The 26,102-nt window shown below is 39.0% G+C and overlaps 1 protein-coding gene across 2 annotated transcripts; it reads right to left on the bottom strand.

Annotated features, from left to right (window-relative positions):
- Window positions 1-692: 692 nt before the first annotated feature.
- On the bottom strand, window positions 693-25,272 carry MTFR1 (mitochondrial fission regulator 1). Of its 2 annotated transcripts, none has more exons than XM_057426130.1 (8): window positions 25,138-25,272; window positions 20,495-20,637; window positions 16,643-16,741; window positions 11,410-11,528; window positions 6,265-6,506; window positions 4,197-4,461; window positions 3,855-4,017; window positions 693-2,325 (listed from the first exon to the last, which is right to left on the bottom strand). In XM_057426130.1, the coding sequence occupies exons 2-8, from the start codon at window positions 20,558-20,560 to the stop codon at window positions 2,266-2,268; spliced, it is 1,014 nt and encodes a 337-aa protein (XP_057282113.1). In that variant the 5' UTR covers window positions 20,561-20,637; window positions 25,138-25,272; the 3' UTR covers window positions 693-2,265. The 2 variants fall into 2 exon arrangements, with proteins under 2 accessions (XP_057282113.1, XP_057282114.1); XM_057426131.1 differs by lacking the exon at window positions 25,138-25,272 and adding an exon at window positions 24,225-24,249.
- Between the last annotated feature and the right edge of the window lie 830 nt (window positions 25,273-26,102).

Here is a 26,102-nt window from a genome sequence, read left to right as displayed (position 1 = left end):
GTTCATTTTCTTGTGCAGATGACACTTTTTACCACAGTTTTACATCACTGATAAGGCTTACTGCAGTTTTGTGTTTCTAGGGTGCTGGGTACCTGCACCTTGTATCAGTGCTTGAAAAGGACACTTCTCAGGCACATCGGATTTCTTGTGTTTTAGCCTCATTTACTAGGTCAAGTGGTATCTTGAATTTTACAAGTCAGTGATGTACTTGGATTGAGTTCCTTCACTTGAGCTCCAGCATTTACAGTAATGTTTGTTTGAAACACTTTCAGCAGTGGTTTTGTCTCTGACAGAAGGAAACTTCAGTAGAGGTTTTCTGGGCTGGCAGCTTGGAAGCTGTGGCCTTTTGGGAGGGGGATGGCCGTGCCACATCACAGGATGCTTGTTACCAGGGGAGAGGACATGGTTACATGAGTGCCTTCCTGTTGTGTTTGTGGTGAGGCGTGAGCTTCACATGTGTTCCTGATCTCTCTTTCATTTGAATGTAACTTAATTCACAGCACTGTGCTATTCTACAACTAGCTCTGCTGTCATACCTGCTGCATGGCAAGGGAAGGAGTCCAGTCCTGAAGGAGATGGAATTTGTCACTATATTGACTTGCAGTCACTATAACAGAAGGTAAACTATACTTTATTGCACCTGCTCTCTGGCTGCTGTTGTTTGCAGAGTATCAAAACTCTCATAAACAATGTTTACTTTAATTGCTTTTAATTTTATACAGTGGCAATAGAGCATTAAATACAAAACTTGAAACCAAAACTAACTTTAAAAATGTGTTTTAAAGGCATTTAAAAGAATACAAAGGTTTAATGGCCTGGTGGTAAGGCTGATGGCGAAGTGTTTTGGAAGGGAAGTACACTGTGTATGTAATAAAACCATTTCACGTTTCATACCATAAAACATGCTCCTCAATGGCACAATCTACCTTCCAGTTATAAGCAGCAAAGCTTCAGTCATCTTCAGTAACAAACCTCGTCAGAGCCATTCAGCTGCCTTTTAAGAAGCTGCTGCTTTTTCCTTTTCCCAGAATCCAGATGCTCCATGAGGCACCTGTCCTTGTGTCCAGATCAGCGCGGAACACGGACATACCCAGGCTCATCTTCTACTCACACCTGCAGTCAGAAAACTTGGTTTTGTTCAAGTGTACCACTTGGCTGTAGCTCTCCCGTTCATGAACAGGTTTTTTTTCAGCCTAGCTTCTACTTTTAGCTTGAGCCCTTCCCACATCTGTGGCTGGAGCCATGAGGAGAGGTGCCTGGTTAAGGAACTAGTGCTGTATGGATCTGCCAGCAAATTCCTCCTGTGGAAAGTCTCTGAAAGGGCTTCCCCTGGAAAACAGGTTCTGTGCAATGGCTTGCAGTGTATCTTCCCTGCAAATCAGACCACGGGGGTTTGTGCAGTCCCCAAGTGCTAGAAACCCATTTAGGGGCCTAAGACAGCTGGGGACAAAAAGGTGTCCAGTGAGCATTTTTTGGCACAGCTGAGATTAGCAGTATACTTTTGGCAACTTGCACTTAACGCATACTCGCTCTGACATTAATTTACTCTGCTACTACCTACTGCTTATTTCAAATTCATTTGGTTTCCACAGAGAGATCTACTTGTGCTTGTCCTGCGCTATTCGCATTGGCCACAGGGTGATAGAAGGAGGTTTTGCTCTTTCACCCTTGCAAGCTCATTTGAAACAAAAAGAGAAAACCTGCACAAAAAATCTAGTACTACCTAAAATGCCTTGTACCAGGTGACCGCTGCAGCAGATCAAGTTCTCGCTGTCTTTCAGTAGGCAGCAGAAGGCATTCAGGTTTTCTTTGGGCTAAAACATTTGCTAAAATCAAGTTTAAAAGAAAGATTTTGATATGAAAACTCAGTATCAAACTGTACACTGTAGTGCAAGTTACAGCTAAAGCTCAAATAACCAGTATTAATTTAAGGAGGTATCACCATCATTAGAACATGTACACAAATATTCAAGGTGGTCAGTCAGTACACAAAGAATGCTGTATATATAACTTAGTGTTAACCTAAAACCACCACATAAGTCTGAGTAGAAAGCCAGGTTTGGATACAAAATTAATACCTGAGTATAACAGTCAAATTTATTACCTTGATAAATTACATACAAACATGTTTAGTGCCTCCATTCTACATTTCACATTGGGTTTTTCCTGTGTTGTGAGAGACAATTCCATACTCGTGCTTTTTGCGACATAAAAGGTTCCAGACAAAACCGCTTAACAGTCTTTTGTGTAGTGATCTTAATACATTTAAGATTTTTCAATTAAAGTCTTCATTTTTCCTGTAGACTTCAGCATGTGCGGTCCAAACTGAGAAGGAAACCAGAAACATGTTCAGGTTGCTTTCACCAGAAGCTTAACTTAACTGTTGGACAGAGGCAATTCTTTCATCAACCTGCTTCTCTGCATATGGATTTCACCCACTTCATAGCCACAGAGCAAAGGGAGACTTGTGTCAGCAATGAGCTGAAATTGCTCAGATGGGGCTGCTGGAGCAGCTCTGGCTAGAGATAGTTCACTCTACCATAGCAAAATGTGAAGACAGATGCAGTTATGTTTAAAAGTTGACAGCCATTTGCTCTATCAGTAGTTTAACAGTATGTCTGTCCTTTTAAAAACTATCACACAAGGATATCATATGAGGACTGACCTAGCAAAGAAGTTACGTACTGGTAAGCAGCTGAGGACATATGTTCATTAGCTCATTATGGATCAACTTTCTCTCATTTAACAAGTTAAAACCTTTGATTTTCTTAGCCTTTGAGGACTTGATGATCCTTCATCTCGAAAGATGAACTGTATATTTCAAAATTGGAAGGTCACAAAACATTGCCAACTCCTTTTCCTTAAAGCCCCAGAGATCCTGGGGGAAAAAACTGATTCTTGGGGAATATCCAGTCTTTCTGTTACAAAGAACAGCCTGATTGTTACAGGAAATATACCTCAAAGGTCTAACCCAGAAGGCAAGTCAGTCAGCATTAATAAACTGAAGTACTCAGAAGCCCTGAGATTTATGGTTTGGGAATTTTACTTTCCTCAGAATTTCATTTAGAATGAAGCCAGCTTTTGGCGTTTCATGGGCATTTTTCCAAACGTTCACAGGAAAAAACAACTACTTTTCCTCTCTGGTTCTACAGTACAAGGCTTCAGGGACTGCTTATTAACAAAACTGATTTATGCTAGCCTGTTTATATATTGCTAGAAACTTGCATCTTGAGCATTCACTGTTTAAAAACCCCTTTAGTTTTAAATCAATCTGAAATAAACTAGAAGCCATTAACTTGTATACGATGTGGATTTTAAATGTAATTTCATTTTAAAGAGCTTACACTATAAAGAAACTGCTTTTATTTACCCAGCATTTCCAATTAGTAGAAAAAACTCCCTACACCACCATCTAGCAGGCATTCTGAACAATCTGCTTTCTGCATTCCTAGGAACGGCTGATATGTTTCAGGTTCTTGCTCAACACTTCACATGCACCATCTGAATGGTTAACGTTGGTAGCAATAGGCAAATGCAGTTTAGATTTGATTCTGGTGTGAGCCCTTAGGAATTGAGTTTTCAGCCTTGTGAGTATTTGGGGCAACAGAAAATACTTTTGTTTAAAAAAGGTAAGAAAACTACAACGGGGCTTTTTAAACCTAGGGCCAAAAGAGCACACAACCTTAAGACTCGATACTGAACCATGTCATTGCCACAAATCCTGGTGTAGCAGCAGTACTTCATGGGGTTTTGCAGAGAGGGATGCTAACTCATAGGTGTTTGCAGAGACATACGTTGGCTTTCACAACAACTATGATTTAGTCCAAGCACACATTCAGAATCCAAATACTCACCAGTACTCCCTCAGTCTTTGTCTCAGTCTTTGTCATCACTTTTTCTGTTTCACTTTGGCTATCGCTTCGGTATCGATAAGCAAACTTCTTTTTGAGCGCTTCTGCGATCAATGCTGCAGGATCTGTGGGGTCAGCTGCTTTACATCTTGTATCCTCTGAAGACCTAGAAAGAAATTGAAAAGCATTAACATAGCCCAAAACAAAGCTTTAGAAGTTGTGAATGCTTTTGCATCCTGTTTGTCAGATGTCACATCAGCATCTGTCTCACCTTGAAATAGCTCTAAGTCATAGAAACAATTGATGCAACTGTTAATACACTGGTATTTATTTGTATTTTTTTACCTTTTCACAGCACGTAGCTTCACCCTGTTCATGTCTTTGAGGATTTCTAGCATGTTCGGTACTTTTGAGTTCTTTGGCCCGTTTTCTGTCAGATTCTGTCCAGAGTTTGTTTTTTTGTTTTTCCTTTCTTTAATGAGCTCAATTGCAGACATACTCTGTGGTAGACCAGGGGGAGGGAGTGGTGGTGGAGGAGGAGGAGGAGGTGGTGGTGGTGCTGGTGGAGGTGCAGCAGGGACAGCAGCTGAAGCAACTGGACTTGACCCAACTACAAATAAAACACACATGTCAGTTTACCTGTAAATCCCCTTTATCTCTCACAAATTCTCAGTTAAGAATATAATAGCTTCAATGGCCTCCTCTTTGCTTTCTTTAGATTGTCACGTAACTTCTTCATTCTTAAACCACCTAAGTACAATCAGCTGAAAAGCCACATAAAAATCCTTCTCAAAGTGAGAGGCATTCTTTGGATTTCTAGTTCAAGTTCTAGGTGCATTCATGCATTTACTGCAATGGGATAGACATCACGACATCTTTTTAGTTAGGTTCTGCTTCTAATATTACCAGTATTTCACCACCTTCTTCCGAGAGGCAGGTATGGAGCTGGATGTCCCATACTATCTGCCATAGGAGCAGCGTTTCTTCCCACTTGTCATCACAAATGTGAAGTTACCACACAAGATTTTTTTTAAATGTAAACTTCAGAGCTTAAATCGTGCTTAAAGAGAAGCTTATTCCAGCTCTCTAAGGTTAAGGAGTTTTAGGCCAACTAGTTGTATGTCTGAAGGAAGGACATTCTCATGATAAGCTCGATTTCAAGTTCCCTGTACTCTTTAGATAAAAATTAATGGTAGAAATATCATAGCACAAATAACTTGACAAATAAATTAAGAAATCTCTGCTCAAATGCACCTTTAAAGAAATCGAGAAAACCAATTCAAATCAGAGTTCTGAGGCTTGGAGTATTTAGTGTGTAAAGAGATGTATACATATAATAGAAGTCTACTCTGTATACATGTAGGCATACACGCAGTGTCATTACCATGTTCTACCAGAAGAGGGAGGTAAAGATGAGAAAATAAAAATTTACTTTTCCTAATAAATAAAGGGAGAACGATGAAAAGCAAGTTACTGGTTATTTCACATGCCCCCTTGTTAAACAAGAACAATAATTACAATTCAAGAGTGAAACCATGTGATCCTTAAAACTATTTCATAGGTTTTGAACATGAACAGTTAAGGAAATATAAAGTAACTGCTGTCAGTTCACAGACAAAAACTAAACCAAAGCATCTCAAGAATCAGAATATGATTTTATACAACAAGCATAGGCAAAACTGTACTTGCTAAGTGACCTTAGGAAAGAGTAGAAAACTAACTGTCATCTGCAGTAGACAAGGGCCATCTCCCACTAATCTTTGGATTTTGTATCTTATTTACTCAGTACTGGAAGGCAGTCAGAGGTGAGGGAAAGAGGGGAAAGGAACTTGGGGAAAGAAGAATTATCATGTTTACTACCAGAAAAGTGCATTACTTTTGGTTCCAAGTGGACAATGTGTCTGATCCCAGGGGTGATTCCAGTAAACTATTTATCTCTTTTTCTGTTATTTATTTTATAACCTTGAGGTGTATATTACTACATATTCCAAAAGCATCTTGTACGATTACTTCCTGATTTCAGAGAGCCTATTTCATTACTGCTTGGGAGGACTTAAGTGTTAGTAATTAAGTTACAATCTTTTAGTTTGGTTTGAGCCATCATGTTTATCATGAACTTTGCGCTGAAAGCTGTTTAATGCTTCTTTAGTCATCCAGATTCAGAATTCTGGCAGACCTTCACACAAACAAGAAGACTTCTGGAACAGTAGAAAAAATAGGGAATCTGTCAGGTCTCTTGCCTTCAAGCCCTGTATTGCGGCCCTGGGTTAGTATGCTAGGTCTGTCTACCAAACAAACGAAAAGACATGGAGAAGTGTTCAATGTTATAGTATGCCACCAAAATGAATTAGCCCACCATTAAAGGGACAAATTCATTAACTAATTTTTGCTAAGAGTAGAGCAAATTTAATACCTGCTGTCAAGTTCTGCTGTTCTTGCAAGATTACAATTTTGGCTATTTGTGCTCTTAAAGTGGCTAGTTCATTTTCTAGAGCACTGATCTTCTGCAGAGCTTCTTCATTTGCAGTCGGTATGCTTCTGGACCCTGGTTCTTCTTCCAATAGGCTTTGTAAGGACATCTGTCTGCATGGGGACTTTCTAGAATGATGTAGTTCACCTGGAAGAAGCTGTGCTGGTTTAGACCAAACTTCTGACCTGTAACAAAAATATCACAAGATTCCTTTTTTAAAGTCTTTGTAATAGCTAAAAACTAAAGCAGCATTACATACAAACCAAGAATACAGGTTGTGAAGGTCTGACTTAATAACTGTCTTTACACAAATCACTTCCACCGATACATTAGCAAGTTAGAGCTTCACATCCTTTCTGTTTGCCTCACTAGCTGCATTTCTTGCCTTCCCCATCCCAGCTGTTTGTGGAATGCTTGATTTCAGGGGGAAAAGGAATAAATTCCCCACCACCCCCAACCTATTTTTCTGTCTCATACTGTCATGGTTTAAGCCCAGCCTATCAATCAGAAACAACACAGCTGTTTGCTCACTCACCCCCTTCCTCCCCCCACTCCCAAAGGGATTGGGAGGAGAATCAAAAGAATGTAACTCCCATGGGTTGAGATAGGAACAGTCCAGTAACCAAGGAATAACACAAACCACTACTGCTACCACCAATAATAATAATGATAAGGGAAATAACAAGGGAAGAGACTACAACTGCTCACCACCCGCCGACCAATACCCAGACCGACTGAGCAGTAATCTAGCCCTTCCAGGTAACTGCCCCCAGTTTATACAGTGGGCATGATGCGCTGTGGTATTTAATACCTCTTTGGCTAGTTTGGGTCAGGTCCTGTCTCTGCTTCTTCCTGGATTCCCCTCCTCCCTGGCAGAGCATGAGGCTCACAAAGTCCTTGGTCAGAGTAAACATTACTGAGCAGCCACTAAAAACATCGGTGTTATCAGCGCTGTTCCCAGGCTGAAAGTCAAAAACACAGCACTGCACCAGCTACTAAGAAGGAAAAAAATGACTGCTAACTACTGCTGAACCCAGGACACATACCCACTGTATTTTTTGTTGAAATTAATATTTAATTTTATTTTTCAAATGCTACCATTCTCCCCCCCCCCCCCCCCCCCCCCCCCAGGCTATAAACAGCCACTCATAGTGGATTCATTTGAAGAACAAGGAAGCATTTCTTAGTTTGTAGGTTTTGGATTTATGAAGGGACAGTACTCCATTTTAGCAGTGTTGCAACTATGGAGTATGTGAAACAGGTTAGTGATGCAGAGGCTGCTTATCAGTAAACGGGAAAGGGTCTTATACCTAGTTTTCTAACACCTAGTTTTAAAGAGCCCCATAAACTTCTCTCCTCTTTTTCACAAGAGCAAGAAAATTCAACTCTGTTGCCTTCCTTTATTACCCACCAAAGCTTAAGTTATGTTAAACACTGAGGCGCTACTGAGCATATGTCATCAAATAAGCACTTAGAAAAGGTTATATTCTCTAAGACACTAACATTATTAAACATTTTCTCTCAAGTGTCTGAGCAACCTGATCTAGTTGAAGCTGTCCCTGCTCATTGCAGGGGGGTTGGGCTAGATGACTAGATGGAAGGTATCATCCAACCCAAACTATTCTGCAATTCTGTAAGTAGGATTGATAAGGATTAATGACAACAGATTATCATAAACTGCAAACTTAACTCCTCAATCCTCTAGAACTTCAGTCCCTAAACTTCTCGGGCACATCAGGATTTTGTTATTTATTCAAACATGAGACTAAAACTAATGGCTAGAGAGAGGACTTTTCAGAATATGTAGAATGGGTCCAGATTAATGCAGTTTAAGAGCCACAACACTTTGGATCCATGAGCTAAGCTTCTGTGGATGTGCACCATGTTAGTCTTCAAGCAAGAACCAAGATTTATGTCTAAAATAAGCCCTGGGCTCTGACCACCTCAGTCTGGGATGAAATACACATTTGAAACTTTCACAACACTGACAGAAAACATCAGCACAACTAGCAGAAATTTGATCAAGCAGAACAGATTATTATCAAGGATGTTAAAATTTAGGTATTGCTATCTAGATAGGAATAGAGACTAAAACTGAGAAGGAAATACTTCAGCAGCCATCTCCCTCCTCTGCCTAAATAAGTGAGGTGGAAGGAGCCAGTGGTCCCTTCACTCTTAAAACCTGCCTTCTAGAAACTCTGTAAACAAGCAGAATAGCTAAACAACAAAGGCTATCTTCCACTCAGCATATTAGTGTTTTAAGGAAATGTCTTGATTGGAATATAACACCATGGAAAAATATTATGCCTGAATTGTCACTACTGCTCTGAGTAGGGGTAGGGGAAACATGATTTGTCATTTAGTTGCTTCCTCTATAAAACTGCATTTGCAGAAAAAACCCTAGGTCTGCAACAGTGTTTACAGCATTATACACTTAATACATACTTAACAGTAACACCTATGTGATCTTGACGAAACAGAGACTTTCGGATGCCTGGAAAACACCTAATGCATACGAGCTCCCCTACATAATAGTGTGCACAGATGTAATAGAATCATAGAATCACAGAATCGTTAGGGTTGGAAAGGACCTTAAGATCATCAAGTTCCAATCCCCCTGCCGTGGGCAGGGACACCTTAAGCTAAATCATATCACCCAAGGCCTCGTCCAACCTGGTCTTGAACACTGCCAGGGATGGAGCATTCACAACCTCCCTGGGCAACCTATTCCAGTGCCTCACCACCCTAACAGGAAAGAATTTCCTTCTTATATCCAACCTAAACTTCCCCTGTTTAAGTTTTAACCCCTTACCCCTTGTCCTGTCACTACAGTCTCTAATGAAGAGTCCCTCCCCAGCATCCCTACAGGCCCCCTTCAGATACTGGAAGGCTGCTGTGAGGTCTCCACGCAGCCTTCTCTTCTCCAGGCTGAACAGCCCCAACTTCCTCAGCCACTCTTCATACAGGAGGTGCTCCAGTCCCCTGATCATCCTCGTGACCCTTCTCTGGACTTGTTCCAACAGTTCCATGTCCTTTTTATGTTGAGGACACCAGAACTGTCGCACAATACTCCAAGTGAGGTCTCACAAGAGCAGAGTAGAGGGGCAGGATCACCTCCTTTGACCTGCTGGTCACACTCCTTTTGATGCTGCCCAGGATACGGTTGGCTTTCTGGGCTGCAAGCGCACACTGCCTGCTCATGTTCATTTTCTCATCAACCAACACCCCTGAGTCCTTCTCCACAGGGCTGCTCTGAATCTCTTCTCTACCCAACCTGTAGCTGTGCCTGGGATTGCTCCGACCCAGGTGTAGGACCTTGCACTTGGCATGGTTAAACTTCATGAGGTTGGCATCAGCCCACCTCACAAGCGTGTCAAGGTCCCTCTGGATGGCATTCCTTCCCTCCAGCGTATCAACCGAACCACACAGCTTGGTGTCATTGGCAAAACTGCTGAGGGTGCACTCAATCCCACTGTCCATGTCAGCGACAAAGATGTTTAACAAGACCGGTCCCAACACCAATCCCTGAGGGACACCACTCGTTACTGGTCTCCAGCCGGACATTGAGCCATTGACCACAACTCTTTGTGTGTGGCCATCCAGCCAGTTCTTTATCCACCGAGTGCTCCATCCATCAAATTGATGTCTCTCCAATTTAGAGACAAGGATGTCATGTGGGACAGTGTTGAACGCTTTGCACAAGTACAGGTAGATGACATCAACTGCTCTACCCCTGTCCATCAGTTCTGTAGCTCCATCATAGAAGGCCACCAAATTGGTCAGACAGTGCACATTGAAAAACTCACATTTGCTAAGTAATTCAGTTACCATGCTCCATTATAAGCTGTTTGCCTTAAGGTCACTATAGATCTGCAGGATTATTTTAGTCCCATCCCACATCCATCTGTCCCCCTTCCCTCCTTCACATGCAGATGTCTCAGCAAATATGCAAGTCCTACATCTTTCATATAATAGGTTCTTTGAAGTACCAAAGAGCTATTCTCCCTGTTGCCTCCATTAAACATAATAGCTTTACAGTTCAAGCTACAAAGTGTTTCTGTGCAAACAAAAGTAGTATTGGCCAGTTAATTTCCTTCACATCAAATACTTTGCAAACAGCGTTTCCCAAACAAGCATTGATTTCTGTGACTCCCCTCTGATTTTGTGAAATTAATGTGGCAGTGCCAGAATGTATGTTATGCAAGGCTTCATTATGGCAAGTCACGTTAGAGGGCAGCTAGGTCATTACTAACCTATTTTGTGTTGTTAAATTAAGAAGAGTATCCTGCAGTAATCTCTGAAGCCAACAGTCTGCGACTTTCTCTGGAAGGTTAGTTTGTTTAGAAGGAAAACTTGCTCTGCACTGCACTGCAGAACTGGCCCTTTGCTTCTGGCTAGTCAGAGCAGCAATTTGGGTAGGCTGGAATAGAGCACTTCACCACTTCAGCCAACCCATTTCATGCAGTTACAGTGCTATGTAGTACTCCTGGTCCAACACAACAGTACCTATCCCATCATTCTGGACAGAGGCACTCAAATGCTTCCCTGCCACTTTTCCTTAAGAAGATTAAAGACAAAACATAAATTGTAATTTCATAATTGTCTTTAGCAGACTGCAGAGCCTTAACCAGAAAGGCGAAAAACAACATGCCAGTTACTGGATGTCAGAATGACCACTGCTGCTCATTAGGAAGCTGAACAGTACATCACCCCATATTAATGAAAACCACAGGAGAACTGGAGCAGCAGTGTTAGCAACTGTGCCATACCACAGCAGACATTTTTGTGGGGACAAGGCTGCTTGAAGCTGTCACATGCAATTCTTCACAATAAGTAAGTAAATAAAAACCACAGTTTTCCTTGTATAAAGCCAATCTCCTCTATGGTCTCAAGCCAGTCTTTCATTTATAATCCTATTAGTCCAACCTCTACTTCTTTTCCAGACCCTACCTTTCCTATCACTCTTCTCTCCCTCCCAGCAATCAAATGCCCTCCATTAATTGCAATGCACAGTAGATACTCACTGGAGAGAAGCCAGATTTCCTCCTCTCAGTTCAGAAGTTCCAAGAGAAGATTTAAGGAGCATACCTGAGCCTTGTAGAGAGTTCACCTTCTTCTTGAGCAACCCATCCCACATCTGCAAAGGAAGCCACTGCATCTTCTTTAGGCTGATGAGAATGGTTTCCTTCTATGGCATGAGGAGTAAGCTAAATTTTAAAGATAAGATTGAAGGTTTTAGAGTCACTATTACCAGCTAAGTCAGTTATTTTACCCAACGCTTTTAGTCAGGCCACATATAACTACTAACACACACATGCACAAAACACATATGTATGTAGACTTGGCATATTTATTTCTGTCCTGAGCTTGGTCTGGAACCACTAACTTAAAACTACTCAATTTAGTCCACTGAACACTTTACAGAGGTTCACTAAGTGTACACTAGTTAGCTTAACGTAAGCTAACTACTTACACTATCACATGACAGTACTGAAAATCAAGTAGAAATGGTTATCTTAAACACAAACATCAACATTCTCAAGTAAGTTGCTATATTAACTCAAATAATACATTTTTTCAACTATATTCATGTTCACCATCTTTTCTTGATATTAGGGCTACTGGTACTTCTGAAGTCTTTTGCTCTGATGCAGTACTATTTTGAAAGTGAAATGCTGTTGAAGTGTGTTTCCCTTCCCCTACAACTCCCAGAATTTCTGTACAAGAACAGAAGTGTGTACATTACACAGGGAGAAACAAGAAAAATAAAAGGCAAAAAGCCATTTCTACTAGTTCAGTAATCACAAAGACTTTGAGTGAGAGGTAGGATGCAATCATAACAACAATATTATTTATAGCATGCTGAACAAAGTGACCATTTTCCAGCATAGTTCTGCCATTAGCTTTAGAGCCATGTGAAGCCAAAGAGACTGGAACCTTTCTTGGATTTAGTTAAGTGGCCTGAATGGAGATCTGAAAAATTGTCTGGACCATCAACACATGCTCCATAGCTCCAGCTATGCAAAATAGTTTCAAATCTACTTTGAAATACTAGATGCTTCCCTGGATCAAACAAGAGCATGTGCACCTGGTCACTGAACGCAGTATCTTGGCAGATAAAACTGCTAAGAAGAAACATCTTTCAGTAATTTCTTCTGCTCAGTCTGTCACCTGGAGTTACTTACCTACAATGCAACTGTGCCACCATTTTTGCTTGCATTACATACAATTCGAAAGCCAAATTTGCATGAGTCACTGCAGCTGTTTCAAGTGCTGCCTGCTGCTGGTAGTGGCCAAGAAGCTACTAATATTGACAAAGATGGTGGTAGTATGTACCAAACGGTCCGTAAAGACAGTCTGGACCCAGCCTGTTAGCAATTAGGTCAATTTTCAAGGCAACTCACCTCTGTAAGAAAAAAACTATTACATAGAAACAACCACAAAATGTTAGCGTTAATCTGAATTTGTAGCAGAGCTATCATAGTAAGCCTGCAGTCTGGATGAGGTGAAACCATTTCTGAAGAACATCCACGGATATTTTGTTTGGAGCCTTTGATACACAAGTCCCAGAAACATAGGAGTTGTAGGTTTGGGGTTGTTTTTTTCCCCAGGAATTGGTATGAACAGCTTTGGAAATTAAGATTAGTCATCTTCACCTCACACTCTCACAACTTGTATGTGAGCCTTTATCACAGCTCCCAGGAGTGTGTACTGGCACCATCAGATCATTTGGAAACAACAGGGTTTTTTCCAGGTAGCATCAGCACAGATGGTAATATGTTTATCACATTAACAGTTGTGCCTAATACTATCACAGTCTGCCTATCTTTAAAACAGTCTAGAGAATACTATATTGCATGTTAAGGTTGTCATTGTTTGAGGTTTCCTTGGCTTTCTTCTTTTTAGAATAAAAATAAATGTCATGACCACAGCATCTGTATTCATGTTAATGGCAATGGAAAATATCCACAAGACATTAACCACTTCTTGCAGGTGATAGAGATTTTCCTGATGTCAATGGCCACATGAGGAACTATTACCATGGAAAGACTGAAGTCACATTTAAATAAAGGCAGTATACATACTTGCATCAAAAATTATTTTATAAATCAACAGTAAGGAATGCATTTATCACTGCCAGGTTTCCTGCACTGTGAGATAAATAACTTCTAATCCAACATTTAGCAGCAAACCTTCTGTTACATTGTAATGCAAGGTTCTTCTTCCTTTTTCATTCATATTTATATGTAAACAGAATCTGCTTGTTACCCCATATACAGATGTTTCTTTTCTCTATGCCTAAAGATAACAAGGCCTTCCACAGCAATGGCGTTTCAAGTTAATGCCAGATTTTTACTTTGATTTAAAGGTTAAAAAGCCAACACCCACCTCTTAAAACCTTTGCTTGTCTGCAGAATGATGCTTAAACAACTCCGATTACCCTATTCCTCCAGCCAATCTCAGCTGAGGAAAACCTGGACAACTGCTTTGCCAGCACCCGAAAGGGAGAATAGAGAATTGAAAACAGAGGCCAACTCTACTGGATGGCAGGAACTGAATGAAATTGGCCTCCTTTTCTTTCTCTGGAAACCACATAGCTGCTTCTCCTGCTTCTTCCTTCATGGGCTTTTTTTTGCCTATTTTAGTGTGCTGTGTGCTGCACACACACAGGCAGGTTTCAGGCCTATTACAAATTTCTGAAGACTACACATACTGTACTGTTTTAGCTGATAATATGCAACACCTCAAGCTGGAAGGGACCCATAAAGAATCGCTGAGTCCAACTCCCAAAGAAAGAGTCAGCCTCACCAATGTTTTTGCCTGGTTTTGACCTAGGGACCTTTCGTGTGTTCAGTGAATGTGATAACCACTACACTAAGGTGGCTTAGGAGGCTGCCAAGGTAGGTGCCTACTTTTTGTTTGCCATCAGAAGTAGAAAGTTGAACAAACACTTTTATACATTTAAGGAGAGAATAAAAGCTCTAATTTCAAATTACTGATACAGTTCGGTATTAAACATTTGGAAATACTTCTTCAAGACAAACTTGCTATGATTTTTAAAATTAGCCCAGTAAATTCTGATGTTTGCTACATGCCCACCAGTTCCTTAGGAGACTTCTATTGAGTTATCAGGTTTCAATCAAAGAGGAGAAGCACAGGTCTAGAAAAGAGATGCTATAGCTGAAGGATACTATCTTGAGTTACATTATCGTATGTTTGGTTGAATTTACCTAGGCTGTATTAGTAGGTTTATCTTCTCCTACAGAATACAGATAAACCTAAAAAGTATGACATACAAAAGAATGGTATAATCCATTTTCATTTGTTCATGCCATGTAGAATACACATGGTAAGCTCTGTCAGCGCTTACTGAATACATAAGCAGCATTTAGCAGTTAATATGGCAAAAGCCATAGATGGATACTACAACAGTCAATAGAACTCAAAAATCAAAATGTTAGGCCACTATCTTTTTTTTTTTTCCAGACTAGCTGAACAAAAAGCATGCCAGAGGAAGAGAAAGAATGAAGGTAACAGAGATATTCTTTCAATATCTCTTACTGATTTATCATGAGGAAAATGAAGATATGTGAGAAGTTTGTGGCTCTTAGATAAAGTTAGAAACACTGTTTATAGACATGCACCCTCAGATGAGGCAAGTAAGTTTTGCTTTGTTTTTTAAATAAAGTGACTTACAGCAACGTTCAGTGCATGGTCCTTTCATAATATAGCTAAAGCTGGCAGGAAAGAGAGAGGAAGAGACAGCTATGGGAAAGCATCAGTTGCAACAGCATAAAAACGATTGAGACCAGTACTGAACTTGACTATAGAATTTTAACTCTGAGATAAAGACACAAGAAACAGATGTTAGCATCACACTTTTACATGTTCAGCAGTTTATGTATTAAACCAGTTGAAAGCCCACATAAACCACATGAATTCTAGTGTGTTTCAACGCTCAAGTTTCGAAATTCACATTTCTAATTCAATCAAGCCTGACAACTGTACTTCTATTTTTAGGATCTTTTAATCTAATAGAAGATTAATGTTTATGCTTTGTGTGCAAAAAATCTATGCAAAGCTGACTGTCTCTTCAAGAGGAAAGAAAGGCAAGTATTTTATTTATTCTAACAGAATTCAGATGAAAACATACACATATTTTTATTTCAATACTAAAAACACAGAGGAACAAATTCCCCAGATATATCTTCGCAAGAAAATTAACCAGAAATGTCTTATTTTGTGTACCATATTAAGAGAAGGCAGTATTTGGCTAACTACCTGCAAATGAGCATCATCTTCCCTTGTATGACCTTTACAGTACAGAAGGTCAGACACATTACAGGAGGATTTCATTTCTTTTCAGATCTTAGGCACATGGAGCCTTATTGCTGGCATAACAACCCTTAATCATATATCCAAAAGTTTAAATTCAGCATGTCATTTTGTTGTCCTTCTCACCTGCAGAAATGCTCACTCCTGCAATGTACATGTTTATGTTTTCAGTTTCACCAAGTCACTAGCAGTGGGAGGTGGTTACCCCCTAGTTTCTCAATGTGATTATTTAAGAGAGGCAAAACATTAGCATGGGTCTTACTGTGACACCAAAAAGGCTTCTATGGTAATCTGAACTACCTGATTTTGCTACTATAATTTCAAGTCTAAATATTGTTCATATATTTCATACAGGATAAAGAAATTAAACAGTGAAAAATCTGGCTGCAAGAAAACCACCTTGTCTTAGTGTAGGTGATGATTCCCATCATCCATTTTTATGTTGTCCTCCCTTGTCTGACCCAAGAAACATTCCTCTCTCAGCCTGAGTTTCAAACACTGTATTTCTCCATTTCTATAGCCACCCCCTATTCCTAACACACAGAGTTGAAGAGATTATGTATAACAGCTTCCACTTCCCCATCTGTTCCTGAAAGACTTGATAAAAAAAGCAAGGGTTTTCTCCTCCTTAAGCTTTTACCCTCTTTAGCCTCCCACTAAATGTAGCTGGAAGTTGAAAGCAAACAAGTCAGAAAGCTGCAGAGAACTGATGTTTCCCTTTCACCTATACAGAATTAGCCTTGTACCTGCAACAAAAGCAAACAGTGCTCAAGTTCTCTTTACTAATGTTCTGCTTTCTGATAAAGTTGTTTATTTTCCCAAAATATTTAAGTAACATTGTTCACCTTTACATGTCTCTTAAGCCTAACTTGGAAGTACTTGTGAGTACTTCTGATATAAATGTTTCAAACATTTTTCTCTTTTATTAATCTATCCTTTTATCAGTATAGTGAAACATGTATTCTAAATTTCTGAGACCACTTACCTGAAACTGAACCCTTGGACACTGTATAAGAGAGAGGTTTGTGCCAATTTTTCTTACGATACTTCGAGAGGAACCATAAGGCTTGCTTGACCAAAGCACCTGAATGGGAAGGAGAAAGAAGCCAGTTGTTAGAGAACTGATTTTTATACCATATTGGAATAGTTTTCCCTTATTCTTCCACAGTATGTTTGTGCTAAACATATTTAAAGTTATTCCTTTCATGCTAGTATATAGTCATAGAATCATAGAATGGTTTGGGTTGAAAAGGACATTAAGATCATCTAGTTCCAACACCCCTGCCATGGACAAGGCCACCTCACACTAAACCAGGTTGTTCAAAGCCCCATCCAACCTGGCCTTGAACACTGCTAGGGATGGGGTAGCCACAACTTCCTTGGGCAACCCATTCCAGTGCCTCACCACCCTACAGTAAAGAACTTCTTCCTTATATGTAATCTAAACTTCCTCTGTTTAAGTTTAACCCATTACCCCTTGTCCTATCAGTACGGTCCCTGATAAAAGAGTCCCTCTCCAGCATCTTTGTAAGCCCCCTTCAGATACTAGAAGGCTGCCACAAGGTCTCCACACAACCTTTTCTACTCCAGGCTGAACAGTTCCAACATTCTCAGCCTGTCTTCATACAGGAAGTGCTCCAGCCCCCCGATCATCCTTGCGGCCCTACCCTGGACTTGCTCCAACAGCTTCATGTCCTTCTTGTATAATACACATACACTGGAATTTGTATCAGTGAACTCCTTACATTCTATACCTGAATTGGCACAAAATTTCGTTTTGTCATCACAACATGGCTATGACTGTTTAAGTTCGAGACAGCCTTTGCATTAAGTTTAAAGTCAAAGCAATAACTCAGGTAACACAGAAGGATTCAAGAGTTGGAAGCATCTTCAAAAGCATTTGTCCACCTTCAAGACAATAAAGAATCTGTATTGGGTGAGACAGATCTTTTTAAGGGGTTTTAAGAAAAGCCACTCAATCATTAAAATCATAAAGTTTGCATTTCCCAAACTACCTTTTTTTCTTTTTTAATTGTGAGCTCTTCTAACTCAAGAATAGTATCTATCAGACTTCATGAAAATGACTACCAGCTAACGTAAGCATGAAAGAGAATTAAAGAACAAAGGAAAGTAAAAGGCAGAAAATAAAATATATAAGAATGAAGCTTTGTCCTAAAAACCACACACACCTAGCGAAAATTGCCCACAACACCTCAACACACCTGGCTTCATCAGAAGTCTTTTAACTCCAATTCGGATTTCTTCTATATTATTTCAATAGGGATTGAATTTGCTTTCATGTGTTGTACTGAATGATGGCAATGTTTGCTCTACTATTTGCCATAGTTGTATGAAATAGAAACAGACTTTAATCCTAGGAGAATACTATAAAATGAGCCAGAATAGAAGCAAGATAAAAAAAACACAACCCACAACCAACAAAACAAACTAACCAAACATAACAATAAACCAAAACCAAATAACAAAACCAGAACAAAATGGAGAGAAGTGGGAAAGATTTCAGCACAGGGAAAGGCAACATAAACAATACAAAGAAAAAGAACAGCAGGAAAACTCTAACAGAGGATGTTGTCAGTAAACAATTGGAACACTGTATGGTAATTAAAACACTTGGCCAGTGCTTACTTATGGCTGTAGATATGAATTTACTCCTTAGACCTCAGTTTTTAAAGGCTCATAGCTTTAGGCAAATTCAAGATCTCCTTAGAAGGTTGCCCAACCAAGTAAAATCCAGGCTATTAATGCTGAAATAACCCTCATCTGGCACGGCAGTATTGCCTGTGTAGTGCAGTGCAGCTGTGGGAGTTTCACAACACACAGCAGAATAGCATTTTGATGTACTTAACCAAAGATCACTTTTAATTTTTGAAAGGTCTATTAAAAAGGAAAGATCTACATTGCATGGTATTTACCCACAGATTATATTAACTCAGAAACGTCACACAAATTTTTTGCCTATTTCCAAACAAGTCTCTTTAACTGAAATGTATAAATTTTGACAAAATAAATGTGCACTGCACAATACGCTGTGCTAGATCTTCACATCAGAGCTGCAACTTTGCCATTAATCGACTTTGACCCATTTTTTCCATTCTGTGAAACATACATTCTCTTGCTTAATATGCTGCTAACTTTAAACACAATTTATTTCAATGCAGAATACTCTACTGATTCTACATTCTGGATGCCTCAAAGACAGACCTCACATTTGTGACTGTGACATTACTGTTTGTCATTATGTCTGCAAATAGCAGGTAGATCAGTAGCCTTCAAGAAAAAGTCACAGACAAACAGTACTGCAGTAATGAAGCCTCACTATTTACAACAGGTTCTAATGTTACAAGCAGAACTGTTAGTGATAGCCTCAAAGGGATGTTGCATTGGGAAAAAATACTATTAGTCAAGGGAAGGCTTAATTAATTACGGAAGTACTTCCACAACAGCAAAAGAGCCTACACTACATGCTTTATTACCAACATAAGTGCAATGCATTTTAAGAAGCAGCAAAACTTGTTTAGAGATTGCTCAAACCACAGACAAGACGCTACAAGCACACAGGTCCTCAAAAATACTGGGTACCCAATTGCCCTTGGGGTTGTTCAACACAGTGGTTTGGTGCACCAAAACTTCTAATGACTCAGTTTTGGTAACTCGAGATATGCTGGGACAATGCTTTCAGAAAACTGCATGCAATCTGTGCCACAAGGTACACAAATAGAGTCAGCACACTGCTCAGCTGAGCTAATGAGTGTCAGCACTGCTCTGCCCAAATTCACACAAGCTCTTGTTGACTTGAAGCACTGGCAGAGCAAGTCTGCAAAATACTATTTAGTCATACACTCTTATTGCATCAGTGTTCTGCTGTTGTCCAGAGCAGCTGACATTTAGAAATGCAACTGCATTATCACAATCTTGATATATACAGGGAATGTGGGGGAAACATATCTAAAATTGGCCTCTCTGCACCCCATTTAGGCTGAAAGATGTTGCTGACAATGACCACAGCAACACCCATGGTAGTCCAGCATATTCTCGTATTTTGAATTTTTAAAGTTACACTGCGTGAAAACTCAGACCAAAGTTTGAATAAAATCCTAAAGTACAGACTTGCGGTAATTTGATTTTACAATGTATTTTGCTCTCCATAGATTCCCAAGGCTGATAAAAGGTTCTACCACAGTAACCCAGAGTAAGAAATGCCTTCCTAAGTACTGCATATGGCTGTTAAGGATTTCCCCGCTGTTAAAACATTAAAGTATTTCAACAACTCATTGGGGATTACTGCACTTTAGTCAATACTTGTACTCAAAGATTCCAGTGACAAGGAGTTGATGTGTAGCAGATCTCTCTCCCTCTCTCTCTCCCTGCTAAGCATTCAAAAAAACCTCAATATACACCTTCCTCCAAGAGGAGAGCTATGCACGCACATTCCTCTGTTTCACCATTTTCGTATCTCCAAGGTACGAGCAAAGACAGAATAATATTTCAAAATTAACATAACTTCAAAAAAAATCAGTTAAAGATTTTCATTCGGCTTCAAAACACACACAGAAGTCCAGCACGAAAAGCAGTGTTTACAAAGTAAACAGGTTGTTACTAGAGCTGGAAGGAACTGCATGGTATTTTTGATACATCTTTTACTCAATACTTCAGTGTCCAAGAAGTAAATTTCCTACTTTTTCAGCAATGTAGAATCATACAAGCATTGAGTATACTTAAAAGTGTTCTGTTGGAACAGACAGGCAAACACTAAAACACATGAAGTGCTTTCTATACTTGATTTTCTGCAAACATGAAGCCAGTTTGAAACACTTACCGAGTCCATGTTTAATCCAACTTGTTCAAAAGCCATCCTAATTAAGCGCTTAAGCCAGCAAATCATCTGGAGCAGAAAAAGCCTTTCCAAATTTGGATTTAAGCCTTCCAAACCTACAGGGCTGCAGAGGTTCCATAGTACTTCTGAAAGGAGAAATGTAAGAATTTTAGATGCATGTTATGGAACACATACAGAAGTAAATTGCAACATGTGCTCCTAAAAAAATCAAGCTTTAGAAACAGTTACTGATAACAAGACATGTTAAGTGACAGCAACACCTAGTACTGCAAAACAAAGGCATTCAGAAGGCACTTAATACAGGTGACAGATTTTTTTAGTAGTGTTATTTTTAAGAAATCAAAGCTGATGCAATGTTAATGATTAAAAAGCTGGGAAAATGATTGCTCACTTGAGCTTGGGCAGATGATCGCGTTCAACACCTCTAAGTGAGCACTGAACCCTATGAGCACCAAGATTAAAGGGCTGTACTACTATCTAAACCACTTTATGCAGGAACAAGCTACAGAATCTGATCACCTCTCTTCATTCATATTCTCTGACAACTTTGTTGTTCCCTCCTTTTTCCCACTAGTGAGGAGAGAAAGGAAACATGGAAAAAATGACTAATGCAAGAAAGTGACAGGAAATAGCATAGATGTGGGACCTGAAAATATTCAAGCAATTTATAAAGTTGGACAGATTTCAAATTCTATTTATATGTGCTACCATTCACTTAAATCAAGATGTTTTTATTGCTCCTCTAGTGAAAATAGTGTAGGTTTTCTTTAACTGTGTTCTACACCAGTCATAACTTGGATGCCCCTGAGAAATGTACGCCACCAAAACCAAAAAGGAAGCCACAGATTTAGGTTTACATTTGTTATTTGCATCAGGCTAGAAACAACACTCTGGTAAACCACCCTGAACAACATATTTGTAGTATGAACAACACTGCTGCTGAAGCTACCATAAACATATATACATAGACAGTGATGACTAAAGCAAGGTAGCAGCAAGGAACTGAAACTCGGGAAGTTTGAAAGTCAGGAGATGGAAAAGCTATGCTGTTTGAAAGTGCCCACAAGCATTACAGTTAAACCATCACTGTTTCCATTGCAAATGTTTTTTTCAACAGTTGACAGTTACTTAGTAATAACCTGCTTCTCTTGGAAACTTGGCAGGAACAGAGCAACTCTATGGTTATCTTTTTTTTTTTTAGACAGGCTTAATAAAAAAAAACAACAACACAAAGAAAGTTGGTATTAGTTTCTCATCACCACATAAAGTAAAAGACGTTTCCTAACAGGACTTTCTTTTGATTATGAATAAACTAGGAAGAAACTATCACTAAATCTATCACCTAAATGAGGACTAATGAAAATGTAAGAGAATAACAATAATAATAACAACAACAACAATTTTAAAAATACTAAATGAACCAACCACCATGACTAGAATAGAAACTGCAATTGTTATGAGAACAACAGTAGGGAAGAGTAATGGGCTGCCTACCAAGTGCATGAATGTAAGTTACAGTCGTACAGAATAAATAAGTCACGGACTTTATGGAAAGCTGGAAAAGTCTGTTAGGGAAGCATTACCATCTACTTGATCTATTTTTTCTTTACACATCTGTTGTTCTTCTCTTAGACAAACTACTGTATGGAACTTTGACTACGTTACACCTGCTGTGTTTTTAAAACAGGAAGAACACAAGTCTTTTTACATGCCACACACTAGATTTGGCATCATATTTGGCACTGTAAACATGGAGTGATGTAAGAGAGACAGGAATGCTCCTTTAAAAACAGGGAGACTGTTACAAAAGTGTGATGCATGTGACGCACTCTGCCTCATTCCAAAGTTCAGACTTGTTGAACATGTAGTGTAGAAATCAAACAGAAGAAAAATTAAAGCCGTGTCAAGACATTCAAACAAAAGAGGAATACAGGTAGAGCTGTATTACTGAGTAATCAGAAGGACAGGACTGGCTGGTAAAGGTGAGTGATAGGGCTATAAAGCAATGATTATATTCTGATACATTGCACTCTTTCAACAAATTGCCAGGTTGTGAGTTTAAAAATCCCCAGACATGGCCAGTCAGGTTTTGTTTCAGGAAGTGAAGAAAAGGTATTATTTTGTTTCTGATCAAGTGCGAAGACTGAGTCTTTAATAACCGAGACAATTTGGACAGAAGTGAAAAGAGACTGTTAGAACTTCCTCTGAGGAAATCAGAGCAGGTCTACAAATCATGAGAGGCAAGAGGTAAAGCAATGACACATAAAATTGATAATATAATCAATTAAAGACACAAATGCAGATGCAGGAAAAAAAAGGCATAATACTGGGTTGACAGAATAGTATAAATATGAAGTTAAAAAAGGCTATGGTACAAAATGGGTTCCAACTTAGAAGCATAAACGAAAATATCCTACAAATGTATTAGGAGTAAGCAGGAGACAAGAGATACAACCACAATGTAACAGAAGAGAAAGCAATGAGTGATGCAGACAATCAGTATATTCTGTGCTTTCACTTGAAGACGGTGGAAAAGACAGACAGATGTTAGAATGGATTATAAACAACTCTGAAAAGTTATGAGCATCTGGGACAACAGCATCTAATGAAATTCACCTTGAAGAGCCCAGAAATTAGCCAAAACAATTTCTGAAATATTACTGATTACTTTTAAAAACTTGTTCAACAAGATCCAAGAGAGCCAGGAAGAAAAGGAGCGTGATGACACAAACCACCCACAACAGTCCAAAATATTTATCCTGCCCTAAAACATTCAGGTGACCTTTTATAATTCCAGGACTTAGAAGACTGAACACAGAAGAGCATTCATCCTACAAAACAACTAATCCGGTAAAATGATTGTTTATAGCTCACATCATAAATCATTGTTTCTTCTGTAGCCTAAAGTACCTAAGACTGGGGTCATCAACTCCTTGCTCTTGTCAATGACCTGCTCTCTGCTTTTGCAGAAGAAAGAGACCAACGTCAGTGCGTAAGAGAGCAGTGTACCACCCAGTTCCTGGATTAGTCTCTTTAGTTCTTGGCACTAATGAAAAGCACCATGTTCTAACAGCCTCCAGCTAATTTGTTATCTAAAAGGAGAGTAAAAAAGAAAATGCTTCCACGTATATAAATATTTTTATTAATCTATTAGTTTTCCAGAATTGTATGTAGACAAACTTTACACTCATTTCTTCCAGACTATATTTTACTATACCTTTCTTCATAAATCTCAAGTTATTTCACAATTATTTTACATGCCAAGAACAGAAAGGGTTCATTCCAAAAGAAACTGCTAGATAGCAAGAAAGAAAATCAGCCATTTTTTCTCTTGTGCTCTGTATACATGCCATTCTCAGCAGCAGGATTTACTTTTTTTATTGCTTTTAGTAAACTTGAATAATACATCTTTTAAAATAATGATTGTTTTATATCATCTTTATGCTATCTAAAGAACAGTAGCACTTTATTTCCTCTAACGTTTCCACAACCCAATTACTACAATAGAATGCCCTGAATGATGGTAATACTGCTATAAAACATGGCCCTTCTGCTGTCCTTAAGCAAAACTGTTATAATGGTAAACAGTAGTCACAGGCAAGATTACCAAAAGAGGTCAGAAGAGTAATTACTCAAAGAATCACATTTTTATTACATAAGGCCCGTGGGGGTTAGAATTTCATGGGTTCTTCATTTATAAAACTCTGCTTACATAGAAATTAGCAACGCTGAAGAACTTTCTGATACAGGTGCATGTAGGAATTCCTCGGTTCGGTAATGAGGTCTATATTTCTGAGCGTCGGGATTCTCACTTCAGCCTCCTTGAACTCTCTTATGCCCCTACTTTTCCCAATCACTTTTGCAGCATTCATTCAATACTGCTATAGCAGATACCAGTCTATAAAGCTGAGAGGTAATATCACTCATAAATTACAAAATGTTCAGTAAATAAAGGCTCTGGAGACTGTACACACAAGGCTTATCACTCAGTTAATATGAAATGGAGTCCTATGCTTGGCTTTCTAGTGAGTCCTACACATAAAAGATAAAAAGAAAGAAAAATCAGATGCAGCTGCCTTCAAATGGAAATTCTTGTATGAATATTTTCCAGTGTTGTATTTGTCTCTTTCAAATTATGAGTTCTTGTCCTTAAAAAGAAATTATATTCATATTTTTTCTTACTGAAGTTTCTTGCATTCATGTAAGGTCCACACAAAAATAAAAGGGAATTACTTGATGGGCTTGATGCAGCAGAGCATAAACGAATGAAATCAAAAAAAACAAAAGGTCTGGTCTCTAAATTGAAAGGGTAAGTGTAACAAGAACAAAACTTTCAAAGCAGCATGTTTTCAAAGGAATACCAACCACATCAAAAATCACACACAAAAAAAGAGAGCAGGTTCCTCCTTATTTTAGCAGGAAACTAGGGCATGCATATCTTCACAGTCTTTAGGACTCACACATGACCCAAGCTCATCTCATGAAATTATACCCATATGGAAACATATTAAAGAAGTAATAAAGAAAGATAAAGCGAACAAAAAGTTATCACAGCAACAGCAAACCAAACACACAAGAAGAATCTTCTGATAAACGACTAGGCCCTCTCCCAGATCAACACACACCATTTATAAGTAACTAAGTTTCTGGCAGAGGTCACACAGCCAAATACAGAGGTCTGTTTTCTTGCTTGGAAGCTACAAATAACAAAGTGCCCTACTACTTTCAGAATCACCTGTTTGGAAAGATACACAAAGAATCAGTGAATACTACAGAGACAGTCAAGGGCTTATCTAAACTGCTATCAGCATGAAATCTAAGGCATCTAGTGACCTCTATGAATTGAAAATAATACATACTTGCAATAGGAGTTGCTAAAGCTTTCTTTACTATGTAGCCCAATCATATACACTTCAAAGTGCAAAACCATATTCATCACATCTTACCCATGTACCATATCTTGCCAACTAACGACAAAGAACAAAAAAAAATCCATGTTTCAACACTAGTTTAATCAAAAGCTTTTGGTCAGCAGAGATTATACCTATGTGGTGCAATGATACCATGCAAAAGTTAAGTGAAATCCTTCAACATCTCTAAACCATACAGTATTATACTACATAGGCATAATCATACACCTACACTTTCCTGCCAGACATAAGAGATCTCTCTAGTCATTGCTGTGAATGCAAATCCTTCTGCTACATCTTTGAGAAACAAGAGCATGCAAATTTTATTAACAAAATTGTACAGCTGTCTGAAAAAGCATTTAAAATGTTTGACTCCTCCCACACAAATCTCTCTTTGTAACAACGTTGAGTTTCTCCACCCAATGATCGTCCCCTCTCTGAAAATTATTTTGATTCAGTTAGTTAACTGGAACTGTTAGAGCTGATGAGTGGGAAACTCACTTCTCTTATTTTTTGTTTTTCCTTTACCACATAGAAAGCAGTGAATAGCGGAAGACTGAATTACTTATTATTTAGTCTTTGTAAGTCTTGCCTTTACAAGAGCTACAGAGAACTATGGCTGTGTGAGGACAGCTTGTAAAAGTCTTGCTGATGCTATGGTCAATGTCAGCTTTCAAATA

This window comes from Pezoporus wallicus, unplaced genomic scaffold (genome assembly GCF_028554395.1).
Source record: "Pezoporus wallicus isolate ANWC-B61680 ecotype Strahan unplaced genomic scaffold, APGP_CSIRO_Pwel_v1 contig_4131, whole genome shotgun sequence".
In the NCBI taxonomy this organism is placed as follows: domain Eukaryota; kingdom Metazoa; phylum Chordata; class Aves; order Psittaciformes; family Psittacidae; genus Pezoporus; species Pezoporus wallicus.
The sequence above is the reverse complement of the archived record's forward strand: the minus strand, read 5'-3'. Positions and strand labels throughout refer to the sequence as shown.